Source organism: Myotis nattereri (assembly GCF_964212035.1).
Source record: "Myotis nattereri genome assembly, chromosome: 15".
In the NCBI taxonomy this organism is placed as follows: Eukaryota; Metazoa; Chordata; class Mammalia; order Chiroptera; family Vespertilionidae; genus Myotis; species Myotis nattereri.
In genome coordinates, this window is record NC_138090.1 from 50649366 (window position 1) to 50668185 (window position 18820).

General features: G+C 53.7%; 1 protein-coding gene across 1 annotated transcript; it reads right to left on the minus strand.

Annotated features, from left to right (window-relative positions):
* Window positions 1-10619: 10619 nt before the first annotated feature.
* On the minus strand, window positions 10620-16416 carry LOC308531573 (kallikrein-9-like; the record flags this gene model as incomplete). The annotated part of the gene is made up of 5 exons (XM_081108544.1): window positions 10620-10772; window positions 11112-11248; window positions 13412-13677; window positions 15956-16124; window positions 16305-16416. The coding sequence occupies 5 exons, from the start codon at window positions 16414-16416 to the stop codon at window positions 10620-10622; spliced, it is 837 nt and encodes a 278-aa protein (XP_080964670.1).
* Between the last annotated feature and the right edge of the window lie 2404 nt (window positions 16417-18820).

The window sequence follows — 18820 nt, forward strand, 5'->3', positions numbered from 1 at the left end:
TTTCCTCCCCTGAGCACTCACCACCTCTTCCACCTGCCACGAGCCTGGTTGACAAATTGGTCTGGGTTCCCTTTGCATGTCCTCACAAGGACGTAGCCGTCTGGAGCATGAATTCTAGACCTGGACAACCTGGATCTGAATCTTAATGCTGGCAATCACTGGGTGTGTGAACTTGAACAGGTCCCTGGCCCTCTCTTCGCTGAGGTTGTAGGGGGGTTGATTCACATTTGTGAGGATGGTGTCTGGCACATTGTGAGTATTACACACCTGTGTCTGTCCGTCTCCTACAGAGCCCTCACTGCTCCCAGGACTGCAGTTGTCTTAGCTCCCTCTCCAGATGAGCACGTCTGGAGACTAAGGACTGAGTACCCACTACGTGCTAAGAGTCATACTAACTGCTTTAAGAGCATCTTGACAGCTGCCTTTATGGACTGTGTACTCTGTACCTGGCCGTTAGGTAAGCATTGCATGTATACCAGTGGTTCTCAACCTTCTGGCCCTTTCAATACAGTTCCTCATGTTGTGACCCAACTATACAATTATTTTCGTTGCTACTTCATCACTGTCATGTTGCTACTGTGATGAATCGTCATGTAAATATCTGATATGCAGGATGGTCTTAGGCGACCCCTGTGAAAGGGCCTTTCGACCACCAAAGGGGTCGCGACCCACAGGTTGAGAACCGCTGATGTATACTATCTCATTTACTTCTCACAAAAGTCTTTTTCATCTCAATTTCACAGGAAGTGGGGATGGGAATTAAGGTAGAGCCGTCAGTGTCACACAATAAGTTATAGATATACATTTCCTTCCAGAACTGGTGAACGCCTCCTTATCCTTTAAAACCCCATGCAGCCCTAGCTGGGTGGCTCCGTTGGTTGGCGCTTCATCCCATACACCGAAAGGTTGCCTGTTCAATTCCCCATATGGACACATGGTTGGGTTTTGGGTTTAATCGCAGGTCGGGGCGTTTAGAGGCGGCAACAAATTGATGTTTCTCTCTCACATCAATGTTTCTCTCCCTTCCTCTCTCTCTAAAGTCAAGAAAAACTTATCCTAGAGTGAGGATTAAAGAAAACAGCAACCCATGCAATGCCTCCTCATCTGAGAAGACATCCCTGATTCCTTTAAGGAGAGACCTTGCCACCTGGCCAGCGTGGGTCAGTGGTTGAGCATCAACCTAGGAACCAGGAGGTCATGGTTCAATTCCTGGTCAGGGCACACACGCAGGTTGTGGGCTCCATGCCCAGTAGGGGGCGTGCAGGAAGCAGCTGATCAATGATTCTCATCATTGATATTTCTATCTCTCCCTGTTCCTTCCTCTCTGAAATCAACCGTGTGTGTGTGTGTGTGTGTGTGTGTGTGTGTGTGTGTGTGTATGTATATATATATTAGAGGCCCAGTGCATGAAATTCGTGCGGGGGGGGGGGGGGCGGGGGGAGGTCCCTCAGCCCGGCCTGCACCCTCTGCAATCTAGGACCCCTCGGGGGATGTCCAACTGCCTCTCGCAATCCGGGACTGCTGACTCCTAACTGCTCACCTGCCTGACTGCCTGATAGCCCCTAACTGCTCCCCTGCTGGTCTGATTGCCCCTAACCACCTCTGCCTTGCCCTACACCCATGACCCAGGATGCCGCCCTCCAGCCGGTCGCAGGCACCCAGGACCTGGGCTTCCCTTCCTCTGGATGGCTGCAGGCACCCAGGACCTGTGCCAGCTTTGCCCGGGCCAGCCGCAGCTGCAGGGGACCATTGGGCAGGTAGCTGCACCTGGGCCACAGCCGTAGGTGCTGGGGCCTGGGACCTCAGGACGGGCCTTGTCCCTCTCCTGGGCCATAGGTGCAGGCGCTGGCACCTGGGACCACGGAGTGTGTGGCTTGTCCCTCTCCCAGGTCGCAGGTGCAGACGCAGCCACTGGCACCCGGGAGCGTGGGGCGGATGACTTGTCCCTCTCCCAGGCCACAGCCTAGCTGGTCCCCATTCCTCTCTCAGGAGCTCATTTGTGCCTGGCTGGTCCCCCTTCCTCTCTCCCCAGTGTTGTTTGAGCCGTGGCGGCGTGACAGTGTGATAACGCGATGACCATTTGCATATTAGCTCTTTATTATATAGGATATATATTCCTGGCCAATATATATATTGCCTGGCCAGTGTTGCTCAGTAGTTGAGCATTGACCTATGAACCAGAAGGTCACGGTTTGATTCCTGGTTAGGGCATGTGCCCAGGTTGCAGGCTTGATCCCCATTCGAGGGGGGGGGGGTGCAGGAGGCAGCCAATTAATGATCCCCATCATTGATGTTTCTATCAGTCTCTCCTTCTTCCTTCCTCTCTGAAATCAATAACAATATATTTTTTAAAAAACAGAAGAGACCTTGGCCCCTCCTCAGGGCACACTGTACCTTTTTCTCTGACAGCATTGACCGATTTATGTTATTATTAGTTTTTTTTATTTCAACAGTGTATTGCCCAGCCGGTGTTGCTCAGTGCTTGAGTGTCAACCTATGAACCAGGAGGTCACGGTTCAATTCTGGTCAGGTCACATGCCCAGGTTGCAGGCTTGATACCTAGGGCAGGGTGTGCAGGAGGCAGCCAATCAATGTTTCTCTCTCATCCTTGATGTTTCTCTCTCTCTCTCTCTCTCTCTCTCTCTCTCTCTCTCTCTCTCCTTTCCTCTCTAAAATCAATAAAAAATATTTTAAAGAAATGTATTATTGAGTGGCTTCTGTGTACCAGGTACTGACTAGGTGCTTAGAAAAACACAAGTGAATAAATGAGACTCCTTGCCCTCATGGACTGGGTGGGAGGAGGAAGGGGACAGATCATTTGGGAGTAAACAAATAAATGAGATAGTTTCTGCTATGACAAGTGCTCCAAAAAAAATAAATTAAAAATAAACACAGCAATAGATTGGTGACTTGAGGGGAACCCCTTTAGCCAGGGCAATCCTGGAGGGCCTCTGAGGAAGGCACCTTGGCGTGAAGACCTGCATGCCCAGAATGTAAGATCTGCCTGTCTCCCTGACCTGCGTAGCAGCTCCATGGGGGTAGGGCCCAGTCACCCCGGGGAACTGAAGTAGGACAGGATTCCATGAACTCTGGAGACATGACTAAAGAAACGGGTGAATGGCCTTTGGAAATGAATCAAGTGTTCAAGTCCCCGCCCACTTTGCTTCCGATCCTCCCATAACAGACTCAGCTGATGCTTCATGATGGTTTCCTGGGTGTGCTGATGGGAGCAGGGAGGAGTCCGTGCCAGGGACTGTGCACCAGTCATCTGTGGGGGCAGCGACCATGTGGTCACCGCTCTGTTCCCAGCCCAGCACCCGGCCTGCCATCCAATAAACGCTCAACAAACTGACACAAGAACAGCCTGTGCTGGATGGAGAATTTCTGTTGCTCACAGGGTCGGCTTACGTTTCCGCTCCAAACGCCAGGCTAAGTGGAGGTGCAAGAACATTTGCTGACTTCGCCTGGACTCCGTATCATCGCCCCACACCTCCCCAGTCCCACTCCTGGCACAGGAATATTTACACGGAGACAGTTCCCGAGAGAGGAAATGAACCCTTCTTCCCGCGTGTTCCAAGCAAAATCCCAAAGCCGTTTCGGGAGTGGGGTCTGGAGGATGGAGCTGGCCTTGGGTTATGGGCGTTGGGTGAGGGCTGAGCATGGAGACGCGGTGAGCTTGCGACTGCAGCTTTTGGTGGGTGAAGGGATGCCGTTGGATTTCACAAGCAAACTGAACCATTTGCCCTACATGTCAGCGGGCTTCTTTGTGGGGATGTAACAACAGAGGAGAGGAGAGTTCCTCTGGCCTTAGAGGCTGGGGCGGAGACAGGGTGACGTCTCTTGGGTTCCAGTGGCCCCAGGAAGGCCAGCTGGTACCGGGTGACTCAGAGCCAGCCCGGCTCCTGCTGTACAGGACCAACTGGTGTTGGGTGGGCCCAGACAAGGGACACAGTGGGAGGAGGGAAGGAGGAAGAGGTGCCGTGATGCTTCAAGGAACTTCCGAGGGGGGTGGGCCCTGTGATGCTCCCCTCGGCTCTGGGGTGTGTGAGGGGGTAGGATGGGGGACTGCCCTGCGCTTTTCTCCCCAGGACACAGAGCCACACACGTTGTCCCCAGGAGCTGTTTGCAGATCATGATGTTATCGGAGGACTACGTGGGTGGGATTCGTCCACTGCTGGTGGGGCTGTGGTACTTGCGACGTGTTCAGAAAAAGAGCCTGCTGAGGCTGGCTCAGGATAAGGAGTGATATTTACCTGTGGAAATGACATGCCTCCGTTTCCAAAGTCCCACATCCCTTAAACGGGTCCTGGAGAATGTCCAGCGAGGACTTCAGGAGAGCTAGGAGAGAGAAAACATAAAAATGAGTCATTGGCATTCCCTCGGCTGACAAACGAATTTTATGATGTCTTAGCAAACTTCCTGACATTTTTTTGGAAAAATATTTTCATGGATTTCAGAGCAGAAGGGAGGGAAACATCAATGATGAGAGCGGATCATTGATCAACTGCCTCCTGCATGGCTTGCACTGAGGATGGAGCCTGCAACCCTGGGCACGTGCCCTGACCGGGAATTTGAACCGTGACCTCCTGGTTGATAGGTCGATGCTCAACCACTGAGCCACGCTGGCCGGGCTTAAGAGAGTTATTTTAATGGAGACAGGCATTCAGTAAAATTTACAGAGTCAGTATACCACAGGTGACTGGAGTTAAACTGATCGGCTTAGGTGAGATTCATTCCTCAGAATTTGCATTTTAACCCCTTGTACGCCACAAGCGTCTGTAGATGCTTTAACATCTTTTTTTTTTTTTTCCCATGAGAATATTTTCAACGGAAAATATTCAAGGACACCCGTAGTGTGAGTAATATACTTATTTTTATAATATTCATTGCGAATTGATTTTTTAAAAAATTTCAATTCAAAACATCTTGATGTGCGGGGATGGTTTCTGTGTTGGACGAGCGGCAGTTAACTGGTTAATAGAGTATTTAGATAAGCTTATTGGAAACTAGATATTATCGTTACAGAGGCAGACAGGTCTTTTGTGCTGTTTTTTTCTCAATCCCTGGAGATCTCGCTGCCGGGCAAGTCCTCAACATTTTGACTCCAATAAACTCATGAGATTGGCATATAGGTTTGGACCAAGTTCTGTTGGCAGGGATGAGGCCGAGGTAGGGGTGGGAGAGGGTTGGGCGGGGGGATGCTGTGTGGCTGGGTGGCTGGGGGGGTGGGGACAAGGGTGGACCCTCTGCTCCCCCGTCACCTCCCTCTGCCCACTCCCACCGGCCAGAGGCCCTCCCCGGGCAGGCCCTACCTGGCAGGGGTCCTGGCCCTGGTCCAGGCCCGCGCACAGCATGTTGTTGGTGAGGACGCCGGGGTAGAAGACCTCACACTCCCTGGGGCTCAGGATGCTGACCCTGGAGCAGCTCAGGCCCTTGTTGTATTTCACTAAAGTGAGGAAACACCAGGTTCTCCCGGGGTCCAGCCCCAAAGCTCCAGGACCAGGAGTCCAGACACCCAGACTGTTCCCATCCCAGGCCCCAGGCCCCCAGCCCCTCCTCCCTCAGACCCAGGCCCCCAGCCCCTCCTCCCTCAGACCCAGGGGTCCCGGCCCGCAGCCCCTCCTCCCTCAGACCCAGGAGCCCAGGCCCCCAGCTCCCTCCTCCCTCAGACCCAGGAGCCCAGGCCCCCAGCCCCTCCTCCCTCAGACCCAGGAGCCCAGGCCCCCAGCCCCTCCTCCCTCAGACCCAGGAGCCCAGGCCCCCAGCCCCTCCTCCCTCAGACCCAGGAGTCCAGGCCCCCAGCCCCTCCTCCCTCAGACCCAGGAGCCCAGGCCCCCAGCCCCTCCTCCCTCAGACCCAGGAGCCCAGGCCCCCAGCCCCTCCTCCCTCAGACCCAGGAGCCCAGGCCCCCAGCCCCTCCTCCCTCTGACCCAGGAGTCCAGGCCCCAGCCCCTCCTCCCTCAGACCCAGGGGTCCAGGCCCCCAGCCCCTCCTCCCTCAGACCCAGGCCCCCAAGCCTCCTCCCTCAGACCCAGGCCCCCAAGCCTCCTCTCTTAGAAACTCAGTCCCCAGTTTCTCTTCCCTGATGTGAAAATCCAGCCCCCTCTTTCCTTAGGCCAAACCCACCTCAGGCCAAGCATCCATTCAGGTTTTTGTTTTTTTAAAACATATTTTTATTGATTTCAGAGAGGAAGCAAGAGGGAGGGAGGGAGGAAAGGAGGGAGGGAGGGAGGGAGAGATAGAAACATCAATGATAAGAGAGAATCATTGATCGGCTGCCTCCTGCACGCCCCCCACTGGGGATCGAGCCTGCAACCCGGGCATGTGCCCTTGACCAGAATCGAACCTGGGACCCTTTCAGTCCACAGACCGACGCTCTATCCATTGAGCCAAACCAGCTAGGTTTTTAAATACATATTTTTGTTGATTTTTAGAGAGAAAGGAAAGGAGAGGGAAAGAGAGAGAAACATCAACCAGCTGCCTCCTGCACGCCCCCTACTGGGGATGCAGCCCAAAACCTGGACCTGCATCCTGATGGGAATTGAACTGGTGACCTTTTGGTGCATGGCACCCCGCTCAACCACCCGAGCCACACCAGCCAGGGCCACCCACAATTTTTTTATTTTTATTTTTTACAGTGGGCTCCTGTGAGGACCCAGTTGTGACATCTATGAAGATACCCTGACATGACAGCTGAATGCCCTGGAACAAAGCCGCCTTCCCAGGCTGCGAATGGGCCTTGAGCCCCTGGCCCCCAGCACCTTGCTCTCCTGTGCCCTCCAGTGCCCTGCAGCAGGAGGGAGAGGGGTGGATCGCCACCCCTGGGGCAGTGTAGGGGGGAGGATGAGGGAGGAGGAGGGCAGGAAAACCGCTGTGGGTTCAAAGGGACACACCCAGGTTCTCTGCCTGTCTCCTCCCGCGTCCACACACCCTCCCGTGTGGGGCTCCCGGCTTGCACATGCACCACATGGAATCACACGGACACGCATTGTGTTATTGGGGGCGGTGGAGTTCTTGCTATGTCTCCAGGAAAAGAGTTTCCCGAGACGGGCACAGGAGGAGAGCGATGCTTATGGGTGTGGGAACAAACCCCTGCTTTCCCCATGTCCCATTTCCCTCCATCCCACCACGGAACACATCCGGTCTCATCTTCAGCAGGACCAGAATAAAGGCCACTGTCCCTGGCTTCTGCTCCAGGTGAGCGTCCTGCCCAGGCCAGCGTCCTGCGTGCGAGGTCCACCTGGCTCTGCAGGGAGAAGCCGGGCAGGCAGCTGCCAGTGGGGTCGTGGAGCTAAAGAGAGCAGGAGAGAAGGGACTCTTTGTCGGGGGATTTTAACCAGGAGCTTCTTCAAACTGACCTATTAACTTTCCAAGATTCCAGGAGCTTCTGATGGGGCCACCCCCTAGACCAGCGGTTCTCAACCTCCCTAATGCCGCGACCCTTTAATACAGCTCCTATGCTGTGGTGACCCCCAATTTCAGTGTGACAAATTGAACATCATGAAAGCATCGTGATTCATCACAAAAACAATATGTAATTATATATGTGTTTTCCGATGGTCTTAGGCAACCGCTGTGAAAGGGTCGTTCGACCCCCAAAGGGGTCGCGACCCACAGGTTGAGAACTGCTGCCCTAGACACTCCAGCATTTCCCAGGTGAGACTGACAGACAAGCGCCTTCCATATGCCATCCTGACTTCACTGGTTTAACTCGCCCTTTCCACCCCCAACCTCGGGATGGGGGACGGAGCGGTGTGAGTCCGCTTGGAGGAGCAATACTGTGGAAGTTGTAGCTTCCTGGTGAACCTTCCCAGGTGACCATGCTTAACGATGTCTGAATTCCCTTTGCTTTCTTTGTTAATATTAACTAGCTGGCCCTGGCTGGTTTGGCTCAGTGGATAGAGCGTCAGCCTGTGGACTGAAGGGTCCCAGATTCAATTCCGGTCAAGGGCACATGCCCGGGTTGCGGGCTCCATCCCCAGTAGGGGGCGTGGAAGAGGCAGCTGATCAATGATTCTCTTTCATCATTGATGCTTTTTTCTTTCTCTCCCTTCCTCTCTTGAAACCAATAAAAATAAATCAATTAATTAAATTAAAAAACATTAAAAAATAAAGTTAACTAGCTAATTACCACGATAACAATGGAAGCCCCTGAGTCATCACACACTTGCACATGCTCCCACATGCTCCTACTCTCCCGTGGGTATCTGCACCCCTCGGCAAGCAGCCCCGCGAGCTAGGTGTGCTCATGCAGATTTGCAGCATCCCCTGACTCTCCTACCTGCTGTCCCCAGAGCCATGCCTCCGCCCGCCCCCACCAAAGCCAGCCCCTGAAGCCCCCACATGCGATCACACACCTCACACCTCCCTCACCCGCCACAGGCACCCACACAGCCACCACGGCGTGCACACAGGCGCACACTCACCACCGGTGCCGTCCGGCCCTCCTCACCTGCACAGGCTTCCAGCAGCAAGAGCAGGAAGATCCAGGTGCACATGGCAGCAGGCGGTGGGCGTCCCATGCTGAGGCCTGGGGGAGGGAGAGCCTGGGCTGAGACAGGAGGAGAGGGGAGCCTGAAATCCTAGTAGGTTCCTGGGATGGGGGGTCCAGGGGAGCAGAGCATCCAGAGCTGTTCTTCTGGGTCCTGTGGGAGGAAAAGGCTGGGACCCAGAACCTGGGTCTTAGAAGGGGGTGGGGCCCCCGATTCCTGAATCTGAGGAGAGAGGGGGCGGTGGGTCTGGATTTTTAGGTTCCCAGGGAGAAGGGAGGTAGTATCCCGGGCTCCTCGGGGCTCAGATTCCCGGGGCTGGAAGGAGGAGGGGATCTGGGGTTCAAGTCCTGGGCCTGAAGGAGGAGGGGCCCGGGTCCAGGTGCCAGGCTCTGAGAGGCCAGGGGGCGGGGCCACCTACTGATTCTGACCCAGAGGAAGAGGCCCCAGGAGCTCACTCTGCCTGGTCCAGGGACCTGGAGCCTTTTAACTGGGACTCCCCGCCTCCTGCTCCGCCTCCTCCCGCCCTGAGCTGACAGAGCACCCTGGGCTGGAGGGAGGGGGGGCTGCGGGCTGAGGGGCTGAGGGGAAATTCTCCAGGGAGGAGGGGCTGGATTCTCGGGGCCAGAGGCCAGGGAGAGGAGCTCAGTGCTGTGACTCCTGGGTCAGAAACAGAAAGGACTGGAGGCTCAGACGTCTGGGTCTGGGCGAGGCCGGGGCTGGGGGCCTAGCCTCCTGGGTCTGAATGAGGAGGGGGAGGATGTCTGGATCCTGCATACAAGGATGAGAGGGCTTGGGGCCCGGACTTTGGGACTGAGGGGGGAGGGGGGCTGCTGCTGCTGCCGCCAATAACCCCGAATAGAAGAAAAACAAGTCTTCTTGGTCAGGCACCTGAGGATAGATCAGCCCTGCCCGCTGTCCCCTGAGCTGTCTGGCCTGGGAAGGCAGGTTTGGGAGGCACCGTGACCTGGTTTCCCCTTCCCCTGGGGGCGCCCGGACCAGCCTGAGCAGAACCCAGGAGGCTTGCTGCAATAGGGCTGATGGGGACACACTTCAGGCATGACCTAGGATGGGCTCAGGGGAAATTAATTTATTACTAGAGGTCCGGTGCACAGATTCGTGCACCAGTGGGGTCCCTCGACCTGGCCTGCGGAAATCCGCTGACACCAGCTCTCCAACACCCCCCGAGGGGTCCTGGATTGGGAGAGAGCCCAGGCCAGGCCGAGGGACCTCACCAGTACACGATGGGGGCCTGGGGAGGGGCTGTGGGAGGGCTCCAAGGCGTGTCTGGCTTGTCTTGCCCATCCCCATTGGCTGGACCCCAGCAGCAAGCTAACCTACTGATCAGAGCGTCTGCCCCCTGGTGGTCAGTGCATGTCATAGCGACTGGTTGAATGGTGGAACGGTCAGACACTTAGCATATTAGGCTTTTATTATATAGGATTCTTATTGACAGTAGGACAGCTGTTCCCCATTCTCCCCTCCCCCCATTGGCCTCCTCCAGTGGCCATACCCGTTGGGCCCTCCAACACCCTCTCATTGCCCTTCCTCCATCCCACGACCCAAGCAGAAAGCAGAAAGGGCTCCGCGGTGCCTTTATTGCAAAACCACCCATTGGATCTGCAGAAACCCAGACCCTCCCCTCGACTTCTCCCAGATGGTCCAGGGCAGGATTCAAACCCAGGACCCGCCCAAAGCAGGGCCATGAGGGGCGGGACCAGACCCTTCCTGCCCGCCAATGGGGGAAAGCTATAGCACCCCTGATATCATGGGGGCGGGGACTCTGACAAAGGAGGCGGGGCCACACACACACACACACACACACACACAAACACACACACGGGCTGGAGTCCAGCAGAGACCTCTCATTGGGCAAAGTTCCAAGGGGCGGGCTATTTGGTGGCTGGCTGGCCTGGGGTTGAGCCACCAGATGTTGTAGTTCTTGCTGACGTCTTAGAGCTGGAACCAGGAGGCTGCAAGTGTCTGTCTTCCTGCTCCATCCCGAGGGGGCGGAGCCTAAGTATCCAGAAGGCTCCTCTCCAGGACAGCTGAGGGCACAGGTGGAGACCATGGATGCTGCCCCTCCCCTACCCTGTGCCTCCCCACCCCCGTCATCCAAGGCACGAGGGCTCAATTTTCCTTCATCGTCTTTCTGATCCAGCGCACGTAGTGGCAAACGCTACTATAGACACCGGGGTGGTGAGGTCGGGAGCAGAGCTCTGAGCCCCCAGACACCACACCAGCCAGAGTCCCATGGCAAACCAGGGGGCCCCCAGAGTCGCCCTGTGCATGGGAGAAGAGCAGAGAAACGTTTAGGCCCATCTCATGACTAGTATGACATCACACAGACCACCCCGTTTCCGCTCCCCTGACACCCAGACATCCAGGTCTCCAGGCCCTCCTCCCTCAGACCCAGGAGGAAAAGCTCACAGCCTTCACCCCTCCCTGGGACCTAGCATTCTGGGCCCCTAGCACCCTCTTCCCCCAGGACTTGGAGCTCAGACCCCCAACTCTCCCCGCTTTCTTAGATCCACAAATCCTGGTGCTGGCCCCATCCTCTCCCAGGCCTCAGTGTCGTAGCAGGATCCCCATCCTCCATCGCCTCCCCAGAGTAGATCTCACCTGGCAGGAGCCGCGGCCCCCCTCCCACAGGCCGGCACAGAGCATGCCCTTGGAGATTTGGCCGGGATATGCCCGCCGGCAGAGTCTGGGCTCCAGGATGCTGATGTTGGCGCACTGCAGCGTGACTGGGAAATGCACTGTTGGGGAAGGAGGTCATCAAGGATTAGCTGCTGTACCCACCTCACTCGGCACACACAACCCCTTTCTTTAAAAAAAAAAAAAAAATTTTTTTTATTGATTTCAGAAGGAAGGGAGAGGGAGAGATAGAAACATCAATGAGGAGAGAGAATCACTGATCGGTCGCCTCCTGCACGCCCCCTACTGGGGATCGAGCTGCAACACGGGCATGTGCCCTTGACTGGAATCGAACCCGGGACCTTTCAGTCTGCAGGCTGTCGCTCTATCCACTGAGCCAAACCGGCCAGGGCAGCACACACAACCCCTTTCTTTTCTTTTCTTTTTTTAAAATATATTTTATTGATTTTTTTACAGAGAGGAAGGGAGAGGGATAGAGAGTTAGAAACATTGATGAGTGAGAAACATCGATCAGCTGCCTCCTGCACATCTCCTACTGGGGATGTGCCCACAACCAAAGTACATGCCCTTGACCGGAATCGAACCTGGGACCCTTGAGTCCGCAGGCCGACGCTCTATCCACTGAGCCAAACCGGTTAGGGCCACAGCCCCTTTCTTAAGGAGGATCCATGGGAGCCACAGCATCTGCTTCTCCAAGAAGCGCGACAGTGACAAAGAGACAGAATCATAGCCTGAATGTATATGAAGAGGAGAGAACCAGAAACATGCAGAGAAGCGAGAGACGAGAAGAGACGCGCATGTATTTTACACGGAGAAAAACAGAGACCGTGGCAGGAGCTAGAGACCTTTTAAGGGGAAAGAAATTCTCAGAGGAGGCCTTGCAGAAATGGAAACGGGCCCACAGATATCCAGTGAGAAGGCCCCGAGTTAAAGGGGAGGAGACATTTATCGGGGAGACGGTCACTGATACAGAGAGAGAGAAAGATTTAGAGATACGAGGTAGAGATAGAGGAGGTTACAGCACATAGAGATAGATATGAATATAGACACACCTATGTCAATATATACAATGCCTGGGCGCCAACTCAGATGCACCCAGGGGCCCGCTGGGTAAATGGAAGTGGGGTGCCAGGCTCTGTTGTGGTTCGGTCTGCAGGGGCCACCTCCACTCTCTCTATCCAACAGTGGTCGGTCTTTGGGAAACGTGGGTCCAGCATTGCCCCAAGTGAATCCAGACACTCAGCTTTTATGCAGAATCGCCCAGGTTGTACATGTTGGCAGCAACAAAGTCAGACATTATTTTTCAAGACACTGGGAAAACCAGCACTAATGTGGGAAGATGTGGGAAGCCAAATTTGGCTAGTAGGTCTTTGATTTCTGACTCTGAGACTAGGCGGCCTTATTTGGATTCTGAGATACATATATTTGCACATTTAAACACCCCGAAATCAGGAGGTGTCTCCCAGTAAATGTGGTCTCACAAGGATCAGTGGGACCCCCCCCCCCATTCTCAGTGAAGTAATGATGCACCTATAATTTACTAGAGGCCCAGTGCATGAAATTCGTGCATGGGGAGGGGGTGTCCCCTTAGCCCAGCCTGCACTCTCTCTAATCCGGGACCCCTCGGGGGATGTCCGACTGCTGGGTTAGGCCTGATCTCCAGAATAGGGCCTAAACCGGCCGTCAGACATCCCTCTCACAATCCTGGACCACTGGCTCCTAATCGCTCACCTGCCTGCCTGCCTGCCTGGTCGTCCCTAACAGGCCCACCCCCCCCCCCGCCCCGCCCCAGCCTGATCGCCCCTCACTGCCTCTGCGTGCTGGCCTGGTCACCCCTAACTGCCCTCTGCTGCCAGCCAGGTTGCCCCCAACTGCTTCCCTCTGCCATCCTGGTCACCCCTTACTACCCCCCCTTGCTGGCCTGGTTGCCCCAAACTACCCCCTCTGCCAACCTGGTCACCCTTCATGGCCCCCCCCACCAACCTGGTCACCCCATGCAGCCTGCTGTTCAGTCGTTTAGTTGTCCCTCACTAACCCCCTGCCGGCCTGGTCATAGGCAGCCATCTTGTGAGGGTGTGACAAACAATGTGCATATTACCTCTTTATTATATAGGATAGCATCTTAGATTTGCTGGAACATATGGGTGGAGAGAGAGATAGATCAATAGATAGAGGATAGACATGAAAGGCAGAGACAGAGAAGGAGGAGGGATTTAGACCCTCAGCGTGAGACGTAAGGGAGCGTGTCATGGGCAAGGCTGTACCTGTGGGGCTGGACACGGCCCCCCAGCCTGAGATGAGGCACTGGGTGCCGGGGGAGACGCAGGTCTCGCTGACGTTGAGGGGCTGCACAGCAGGCCCCAGGCGTGCCTTCCTGGGCAGACGGATCAGCATGACATCATCCTTGTAGTCTTGGGTGATACGGTTCTGCTTGAACCCAGGGTGGGGGAAGAAGTCCATGACCCGGAACAGCTGCTCTGGGCCCTCCCTTTTCTGGAGGTGATGCTCCCCCAGGCGGACCCACAGAAACCTGCTGGGAAAGACCCCAGGTGTTGTGTGACTCTCCACAAAGTATATATATATATATATCCTCCCTGGGTCCCCATCATATGTGCGACCCAAGAGTGCTGTGTGATTTTAAGCCAGGCACACGCCCTCTCTGGGCTCCGGATCCCCACCCCATCCCTTTGTCTGCCTCTGCTTTTGTAGGTCTCCCTCACACCATGTCCTAGGTCCATGCCACCCGAGCCACCTTCTTCATCGCCCCACCTGCAGCCTTGCCGGTGACCTGGGTTTCCTGGCACCGTGGAGGCACACAGGGGCTCCACCTACAACACAAAAACAGCCCCGCCCCTGGTGGTTCTGTGGGGAGTGGCCGGCGGATGGGGTATGGAAAATCCCCAACTTTGGGGTCACCTGTGGCCCCCGGCTTTTCTTGACGGCCGTATCGCCAACCCCTCCATGCCTTTCCTCCTGAGGTTTGACCTCCTGTCTTCTTACTGCGGTTTTAGTTTACATCCTCTACTCTGGGTTCGTGTCCTGGACAGCTGGGGACCTTCTGGTGGCCTGCATGTCCGACCCCCAGCCTCTGACCTCTCACGTGAGGGGCCGGGCTAATGTCTGAGAACGCCATGTTTGAGGAGTGTGACGTTATTTCTATCTCTGTGCCGGGGCGCTGGGTCTGGGAAATTGGCCTTTTCCCCCTACCCAAACTCATCCTTGCCTCTCATCCTTGCCCTTCTACCTCCATATCGCTTCTTTTCCCCCTCCTTCATCTTTGGGGCTGAAATCCCAACTTTGCTCTCCTAGACAGACCTTGAGCTGAAAGAGGCCCCATCGTGGAGCAATGCATGATGGGAAATTCCCACATAGCATCCTGTAGCAACACCTGCTCTTCATTCCCGGAGGGAAGAACATCCGAACAGGGTAGGCAGCCCCCTTTCCAGAGATATGCAGACAGGATTTCTGCCTCATGGAAGTTCTGGGATTCTATCAGAATGCCCAGGACTCTAGGATTCTAACCCCTTAGGAACCGACAAATTCTAGAATTCTATGAGGCTCACGTTCCGGAATGTCATGAGTCCAAGATTATCCTGTTCTAGATTCCTCTAGGCCAAAATTCTAGGATTTTAAAATTATCTGAGTTAAACCTAGGACTTAACGAGCCTAGAATTTTAGTATTTTGGGGACAATCCGACGAGACTATCATCATTCTAGAATTCTCTGAGTCTACTGATTTTGGAAATTGAGAAATCTGGGATTCAAGTAGTTGGAGACTCTAGAATTCTCTGACTTAAAAGTGTGGAGATTCGCCGAGGCCGGTGTGGCTCAGTGGATGGAGCGTTGGCCTGCGGACTGAAAGGTCCCAGGTTCGATTCCGGTCAGGGGCATGTACCTGGGTTGCGTGCACATCCCCAGTGGGAGATGTGCAGGAGGCAGCTGATCGGTGTATCTCTCACATCGATGTTTCTAACTCTCTATCTCTCTCCCTTCCTCTCTGTAGAGAATCAATAAAATATATTAAAAAAAAAAAGTGTGGAGATTTTAAGAGTCTGGAATGATAGCATTCTGTGGATGTTAAATGCGACAGATTCTAGACACTGATGAATGTAACCTTCTAGAATTTTCTTGCTTCAAGATTCTGGAATGGTACAAATCACAGTATTCTGGGATTATGAGCGTCTGCAGTCGATGAATTTAGCTGGAATACTCTAAGATTCGAGTATTGCTCTTATCCAGTACAACTAGTTCAAACTGAGATGTGTCATATGTGCAAAATACATGTCCAGTTTCAAAGGCTTACACCATAAAGAGTTAACAATGACATTTGTAGGCATCTAAACATTGATTACCTGTTAAAACAATATTTTGAGTACGTAGGTAAATCTATTATTAAAATAAAATCTTCTTGTTTTTCTTTTGCAATGTGTCTACTAGAAATGTTAAATGGCTAGTGCTATATTTCATTGCCAATGCTGCTCTGGCCTTCTAAGATTCTAGAATTCTCTGAGGCTCCTGTGCAATCTCATGGACCCAAGATTTTAGGAGTTGACGGATTTTCTGGATTCCTCTGGGTCAGAGTCGAGGATCCAAAGACTGCAAATTTCCAGTCTTAGACTCTTAGAACCAGATTCTTTAAAACTCTAGAATTAGGAAAAGTTGACTCTTTGTAATTCTGAGTTGAACGTCTGGGAACAGAAACAAAAGCTCATCCCTTCTTGCCTCCAGCTCCCTCCCTCCTCTCCCAGGGGCCCTTGCCCCCCTCACCTTCTCTTATCCCCGGCGCCCTCCCCAGAGCCATCACTCACGGCCTTTGGCAGTGGGCAGCTGTGAGCAGCCAGCGGTCACTGACGAGGGTCGCCCCGCACAATAAGCGGTAGGGGTTGCGTGTGACATAGAAGAGGCCTGCCTGCCAGGGCTGCGAGTTGGGGTGGCATTCCTGAGCCCCAATGGCTCTGGTGTCTGCCCAGCTGTTCCCTGTGAGCAGGTGGGAGGCAGAGGGGGGTCAGTGAAGAGCAAGGTGGGAGGGCTGGGGGGAGAGGCAGAGACGCCTGGAGGGCAGGAGCTGAAGGCTGGGGGCATGAAGGGCAACGCGGAGGGGCTGCTGGGGCCCTAGAGGGTCCGCGGGATAGACAGGGAGGATGGCAGGAGCCTCACCTGCCAGGAGAGAAAGCAGAGCACACACAAATCCCAGCTGCATGACCTCTGGGCGCCTGGGTCCTGGCATCTGGCTCTGGTGTCCCTGCTTCTTTATGGTTCGCCATGCCATCTCCTTCCTCCTCCCTGGGGCCACCCTGTGATTAATTGGGGTTGGGAAATGTCACCGGGGGAGGAGGAAGCCCGGGGGCCTGGCCTGGATGCCTGGAGAGGGAGCCATCCAGGGGGATCCCCTGTTAGAAAGAGCTGACTGCCTGCTGGGCCAGGGCTTGACTACATGGGGAGGGGGGCCGAGGACATGGAATCCTCCTGGGCGTCTCCAAAGAGGGGGAGCCCTCGTTCCCCATGACCTCCAGGTGCCCGATCTACATGCAGGACAGTCAGTGGCCTGAGGGAGGACGAGGGTGAGGAGGAAGATCCCTAAGGCGGGCTCTGGAGTCTTGAATGACCAATGAACAGGAATCCTGCACAGAAATCAGGCTGCAGGCGGGAGAAGCAGCAGGACTCCGAGGCAAGAAGAAGGCGGGATGTGGCTGAGGTGGGGAAAGAAAAAGAAATCAAAGGGAGAGGGAGATAGAGACACAGGAAGATAGAGAGAGAGAGAGAGAGAGAGAGAGAGAGAGAGAGAGAGAGAGAGACTCTGACTCAGACTGAAAGAAGCAGAGACCACAAAGATGTTTGAGAAATACGGTCCCAACGGGATTCACACACACTTGCCATCACCTGCTCCCCTCCTCACATCCTCACACCAGGAGGCCCCCGGTGGCCCACCTGCCTGGAACCAGCGCGTTTCCCTTTCTCTTGTTATCCCCGGATCCTGGCTGAGCGCGGAGAACGTTCACTTGTTGTTGTTTTTCTCATCCATGTCCTCCCTTCTGTTGTCCTTCCCATCACCCCATTCTTGCTGCAGCTCCCCCACACCTTCTCATCTGATGGGCAGCCCAGGAAGGGCCAAGCCCAGGTCTGACTCATCTCTGTGTCCCCAGAATCACCCAGTTCAGGCTGGGCTCCTGGGAGGTTTCAAGGATATGTTAATTGAATGAGTGAATGCTTTTCTTTCCTTATTTTATTTATTTTACTTTATTTTATTATTTATTTTATTTTATTTTTGTATTTATTTTATTTTAATTTATTGTATCTATTTTATTTTAATTTTATTAATATAATTTATTTAATTTTATTTTAGTTTATTTCATTTCATTTTATTTATTGTATTTATTTTATTATTTATTTTATTTCATGTTATTTATTGTATTTATTTTATTTGATTTCATTTCATTTTCTTATTTTATTCTATTGTTTAAGGCCTTGGTCGGCAAACTGGGGCTCGCGAGCCACAGGCGGCTCTTTGGCCCCTTGAGGGTGGCTCTTCCTAAGCCTTAGGAGCACCCTAATTAAGTTAATAACAATGTACCTACCTATATAGTTTAAGTTTAAAAAATTTGGCTCTCAAAAGAAATTTCAATCGTTGTACTGTTGATAGCTGGCTCTGTTGACTCATGAGTTTGCCGACCACTGGTTTAAGGTGTTACAATTAGTAGTACATATGTCTCCTCCCCCCCCCCCCCCCCATTGACCTCCTCCCAGCCTCCCCTATCCCCAGGCACTAGCCCTCTCCACTCCCCCCCGCCCCCGCCCGACACACACACACACACAAACACAGTGTCTTGTGTCTATTGGTTGTGCTTATATGCATACATACAAGTCCTTCAGTTGATCTTTTACCCCTCCCCTCCACCCCTCCCCTGCCTTCCTGCTGTAGTTTCACAGTCTGTTCGATGCTTCTTTGCCTCTATCTACTTTTGCTCAATAGTTTATAATGTTCTTTACATTCCACAAATGAGTGAGGTATTTATCTTTCCTGAACTGGCTTATTTCAGTTAGCATAATGCTCTCCAGTTCCACCCGTGGTGTTGCAAATGGTAAGAGTTCCTTCTTTTTCACAGCAGCGTTTCTTAAGATCCTTCTTTTCCTAGGGAAACTTGAACTCATCCTTCAAGACCCAACCTAAATACCACCTCCTACAGGGAGTCTTCTGTGATTTCTCCTGGTAGAGTCCCTCTTTTCCTCCCCTGAGCACTCACCACCTCTTCCACCTGCCACCAGCCTGGTTGACAAATTGGTCTGGCTTCCCTTTGCATGTCCTCACAAGGACGTAGCAGTCTGGAGCATGAATTCTGGACCTGGACAACCTGGATCCGAACCTCAATGCTGGCAATCACTGGGTGTGTGAACTTGAGCAGGTCCCTGGCCCTCTCTTCGCTGAGGTCGTAGGGGGGTTGATTCACACTTGTGAGGATAGTGTCTGGCACATTGTGAGTATTACACACCTGTGTCTGTCCGTCTCCTACAGAGCCCTGCACTGCTCCCAGGACTGCAGGTGTCTTAGCTCCCTCTCCAGATGAGCACGTCTGGAGACCAAGGACTGAGTACCCACTACGTGCTAAGAGTCATACTAACTGCTTTAAGAGCATCTTGACAGCTGCCTTTATGGACTGTGTACTCTGTACCTGGCA